The sequence below is a fragment of the Volvox carteri genome, assembly GCF_000143455.1.
Source record: "Volvox carteri f. nagariensis unplaced genomic scaffold VOLCAscaffold_36, whole genome shotgun sequence".
Taxonomy (NCBI): domain Eukaryota; kingdom Viridiplantae; phylum Chlorophyta; class Chlorophyceae; order Chlamydomonadales; family Volvocaceae; genus Volvox; species Volvox carteri.
This window is the reverse complement of record NW_003307579.1, coordinates 1,075,297-1,080,368: the sequence shown is the minus strand read 5'-3', so window position 1 is coordinate 1,080,368 and position 5,072 is coordinate 1,075,297. Positions and strand designations below refer to the sequence as shown.

The window sequence follows — 5,072 nt, the reverse complement described above, 5'->3', positions numbered from 1 at the left end:
GGCGCGGGGGGAGGGCTGCCGGAGAGGCCCGGGACCCCGACCCTCGCCACATCCCGTTCCGTCGCCGTCTCCCACGGCTACACGTACGGCTTCCGTACGGCATGACGCTGGTGACGACGGCGGCGACCGAAGCGGAGGGGTGTATGTCGCGGGGGGGGATGCGGTCGTACGTGCCGGTATTGCGGCGCGTCGGCAATTGAGGGGACCTGCGGGTTCGCGACGGCGGCGGCGTCGTGCAGCGGACGCGGATGCGGCAGCAGCAGAGTTGTCGTACGCGTCATCGTCGTCGTCGTCGTCGTCGTACTACCAGCATCTTCAGTCCCATTCCGTGGAGCAGCGGGAGGCGGATCTGGCGCCGCTGCGACATCGCCAAATGTACGGCAGCACCCCGGAGGAACGGCGGGAGGCCCAGGTGGGGTTCCCACATGGTTGGCGGTTGGCGGTTGGCGGTTGGGAGTTATAAATATGTTTTTTTGGTGCTGAGGACATGGGCTTGGTGGTTGGGCCAGTGTACGGCCTTGGAGCGGGTTACGTTCCAGCTTTCCCTCCCCTCACTCGTACGGCATGTCTGAAGTACGTGCGTTGAGTCACTCGGGGTTTTCCCCTCCTTGCTTGGTGGGGGCCCAATTCAAGGGCGCCGCCTAAGGACCCGCACTGCCCGCGCCTGGCCCGCACGACCACCGCCAAATCCACCTCTCCCCCCCCCGCCCCGCACACACACTGTTTCCCTACCCATTCCCGCCTCCAGGCCTCCCTGGATCGGGAGGTCGCCAGGCGACGTAGCATCGACTCAGCCGCCTTGGCGGCCGCCGCCGATCTGCTCGCCACATACCCCGGCCTGATGCTCAAACTGGCAGCTTCTGCTTCAATGTCAACGACCCTCAACAACCTTTTAACCACCACAGCAACAGAGTCAACGGCGGATTCATCCCCAGGTGGCAGCAGCAGCACCACCAATGCCGTACTGGTGGCGATGTTGGCCCGGGAGGTGGTTCACAGTCCCATGGGTCGGCCCGCACCGGGGAAGGCGTTGGTGGACGACTGGGATTGTCTTCGGGCCATGGTAGCGGCCTGGGGGGAGGTGTACGGCCCTATGGACCAGTACGGCATGAGGCACACGAGGTTGCTGTCTAATTTGTGTAATGCGGGGGTAGAGCCGGCGTTGCTGGCGGCGGCGTTGCGGCGGAGCACGGGGGCCGCGGCGGCGGCGGCGGCGGCGGCGGCGACTGGCGGCGGCGGTGCTGATGCCGGCGGCGTTTTGGAGAGTTAACCGTCGTCGTCATCATCGTCATCATCATCGTACGGATCTTGAAAATGGCAACGGCGGCGATGATGGTGGCGGAGGAGAGTGAGGAGTTTTCATTTAATGACGATGATGGAGAGGGAGGAGGATAGAGGAGGTTGAGGGTGGTGGAGGGGGAGATGATGGGTGGAGGAGAAATTCCTCTGTTGTGGCGGAGATGGCGGTGATGGCGGTGATGTGGGTCTGTGGGGAAGGACGGTGGGAGGACGCGGCGGGACGCTGGTTGGGCTGCTGGACGACCGGCGGGGGGGGGGGAGAGGTAGTGAGGTGCGGGAGGGCGAGTGGGGAGTTGAACAGGTGGGGGCCCGTACAGAGCAGAGCACCCCGTGCGGTGTCGACTGATGTGGATGTTGGTTCTGGCGGTGAGGTGAGGTGTGTGGGAGTGGGTGTGGATATGGGAGTGGGAGTGGGAGCGGGATGTGCTGTGTAGAGGTGAGGTGAGGGCTGAGGGCCTAGGGGTGAGTGAGGGTGAGCTTGTTTGATTTTGTTTCATAGTTGCTTTTGTAAACCACAGAAAATATTCATTGTTGTTGTGGTGATGGTTGTGTTTTTCGCGGCAGGCGAATTAGTGCGCCGCATAATTTTCGCCCTTCAAAACCTTTCAGTTGTTCGTTGTCTTCATTATTGCCGTTATTAATTTTGTCTGCATGAGCTGAATTCAGTTCAGTTCAGTTCAAGTCAACTGGAGCAGTGGCCCTCCGGAAGCATTGAATTAACTCCTGGCTGCATTTTGGTCGCATCACGGCAGGGCGCCACACCTTGGGCCGCTTGTGGACCTAGCGGACCCCAAATGTCGCCTGAAGATGTTGTGCTGTATGTATGTATGTCATTACCATGTCGTGCATGTCATTACTCAACCTGAGTGAGGGGGCTGGCGATGACCTGGCCTGGCTCCGATAGCGACATATAGGTACGGCAACACTTATGGACGTACGTACGTACGTACGGATGGTTTTCTATGGCTGTTACAAAAAGATCCCCTGTTGGGGTTTTTGTACAAGAGGCGTGACGTCCGGGAAAGGATGCATATCGGCGAGTGCTGTGGTTGTTGGTAGTTGTGGTGGTTATTGGTGGTTGTAGTTTGGACGAATGAGGACGTGTAAGTGTATCATGAATATGGTGTGCGGCAGAGCGAGTTCATTTTTCCCGGACATCCCTTGCCTGCGGTGGAAGAACAGCAGAAGAAGAAAGCCTGTTTTATGCGGATTGGTCACTCGGCCGACATAACACGGCCGACATGCTAACTACGCACCCACTTAAGAGTTGCACATCTGCTCTGCAGACATGTTAAAATGGGCAACAGGAAAAAGTTACAACTTTGGGCCTTCAGCGATTTAGTGGCTCCCCAACGGTGGCTTCTCAAGTTGTGTTGCGGAGCTGAAAGCGAAACAGAGGGAAAATGCAGGTTTGTGTACGAGGTACGGCGGGCGTCTTGACGTCCGGCGGGTACAAATAAGGGATTAATGAGGGCGAAGGTGCCTAAATTTGCTAACCTCACATATGTATGCTACGTGATGCGGATCGCCCAAAAGTTTGCTTGCTGCTGCCAAGATGCTTTGGCTAGACGGTTTTGGGATTTCCTGCCTTAACATATACTTCTGGTTGACTCTTTATTATCCAGATGCGTTGAGGCACGCCCATTGGATTGAAGGTCAAGCTTTCGGATCGAAGGACGACCGTGATTTTGTCGTATTGGTTCGAAACTAGGCTCGAAAGCTGGAAATACCGTAGGAACGAGCCTGCAAACGGCACACAGAATTGCCAGAAGAAGACCAAAGAGACGTGGAGGCATTTCAGTAATGGTCGAGCGGGGAAGTCAGTAAGGATGCATCTGTTTTCGTCACTTTTCTGAGAAAATCAATACATGCTATCAGTGCTGCTGCATGTCATATAATTTACAAGCAATTCAGCGGCTTTGCTTCGGATTTGCCAAGCAGAACACACATAACAGGGGGATGTTAAGGAGTTAGTTGGAACTGGAAACTACTGCAAGAATCCGACAGCCGATAATGAATCAAACTGCATTCCTTGCTTTGTTGTAATGCTGTTACTGTGCTAGATTACAGTCTTAGCTCATGGACCCATTCATGGGCCCCGTCAATCAAGCCATGATTTTCCTGCATAAAGATGCCTGTTTCTCTGACCAAGCTTTCTGCTGAGTATTTACACTATAAATAATTATCTACCTCCTATCTAAATAAGAAATTCTTTTAGCAAACAACCACTCCTCAAATTATGAGTTTCGGGCGGCTGGGCAAGCGGCGCATCGGGGACGGAGCAAAGCAATCGATGCAGCTCTCTAAATTGCCTTCTGCACTCCAATTTGCTCAGCTTCAATGCTCGACGCGGCCAAGGTCGCTTATCTCCGCGCTTACCCTCGCCACGACTGCCCAAGGCAGAACATACGCAACTAGACTCCTAACCATCACCGCCACCACTACCTTTCTGAGCTTGCCAGCTAACGCTACTATACTATGCCAAACAAGTCGAAACACATCAACAGCTGCCAACGCATCCTCCCGCAGCGGCAGTAGCGGCAGCATCAACCGCCGTACTGTATGCGGCGCCAGCCATTGTAGTGGCGGCGATATCACGAGCCTTGGGCATCTCCCGCGCCTGGAGGAATGGCTCCGGAACCATGGCGGGACGGTTAACGGTGTGGAGCTACGGTCGGTCATGTTCCCCTCAGGTCAGGGGGGGATGGGGTGGGGGATGGTATTTGGGGGGGAGGAGGTAAAGGCAGTTTATTGATCGAGGCGCGGTGGGCGTTATGACCCTCCCGGCTGCGTCATGGCTCCCGGGATGGTCGATTTCGCCTCCTCCCCCCCCCACGGAAGGAGAGCTCCCGGTTGCTGTAGAATTGGGTCATTTTTGATTTGGGTCATTTTTGAATTGGGTCATTTTTGAATTGGGTCATTTTTCCCAGGAGGCGGAAGGGTGAACTGTATTGCGATGTCGAGATCATTCATCCTCATCTACATACATGGCTTAGCTGAAAGTACGAGAGTACGACCACACCAAAAACCCGCTTCCCCCACCTTTCCCCCCGACCTGGCCCCCCCCAACCTGCGCCCGGCTCCAGGGGCGGTGGATAGGCAGCTCAGGGCCTCAGAGGACCATCCCGCCGGCACCCTTCTGATTGCCGTACCCAGGATGCTACAGATTCGGTACGACAACATTGAGGAGGCCGCCGCCACTGCGGCCGCCGCCGTCAACCCTGACGCCGTCAACGTTGCCGCCGCCGCAGTAGCAGAAGCCGGTGCCGCGGGGGCAGCCCAAGACAGCGCCAGCTCGCTGGTTATCCCGGCTGCCGACGCCGCCGCACTGGTTGCACTGTACGGCATGATGCCGCGGGGCAGCGACACTGGCGCCGCCGCCTGGCAGTTTAAGCAGGCCCTGACGTTGCTGTACCACCTGTCCCGTGGGTCGGCCTCGCCGCTGCTGCCGTACCTGGCCTACCTTCCGGGCCTTGCGCGGGGCGTCCCGACACCGCGCGTCGCAATGCTCATGTACGACGACGCGGTCGACGAGCTGCAGTACGGTAGCATCATACAAGATGTACGGAACCAGAAGTACTGGCTCCGCCACGTCATCCGGGAGGTATTCGGCCGGGGAGACGGGCAGACGGGGGGAGCTGCTGCCCGTGCGGCGGGATCCGCCCGCCCGCAGGATTCCGGATCCACATCGGCGGCGGCAGCAACGGCGTTATCAGGTGCCTTTGGTGGTCTCCATGTTGATGAAGAGCTCTTCAGCTGGGCTGTGGCTGTGG

The 5,072-nt window shown here is 57.5% G+C and overlaps 2 protein-coding genes across 2 annotated transcripts in view; both read left to right on the top strand.

Moving 5' to 3' along the window:
• Window positions 1-1,021: 1,021 nt before the first annotated feature.
• Window positions 1,022-1,177, top strand: VOLCADRAFT_38723 (uncharacterized protein; the record flags this gene model as incomplete). The annotated part of the gene is made up of 1 exon (XM_002953511.1): window positions 1,022-1,177. A coding segment is annotated over one exon (156 nt), but the record flags the coding sequence as incomplete, so codon positions are not given.
• A 2,361-nt stretch (window positions 1,178-3,538) lies between these two features.
• VOLCADRAFT_105987 (uncharacterized protein) overlaps window positions 3,539-5,072 on the top strand; it is a gene marked incomplete at both ends in the record, with an annotated part of 8,052 nt that continues 6,518 nt past the window's right edge. The window contains 2 exons of the mRNA XM_002953510.1: window positions 3,539-3,992; window positions 4,386-4,946. Coding sequence (XP_002953556.1) covers window positions 3,539-3,992; window positions 4,386-4,946 — 1,015 coding nt within the window. The remainder of the gene's footprint in view (window positions 3,993-4,385; window positions 4,947-5,072) is intronic.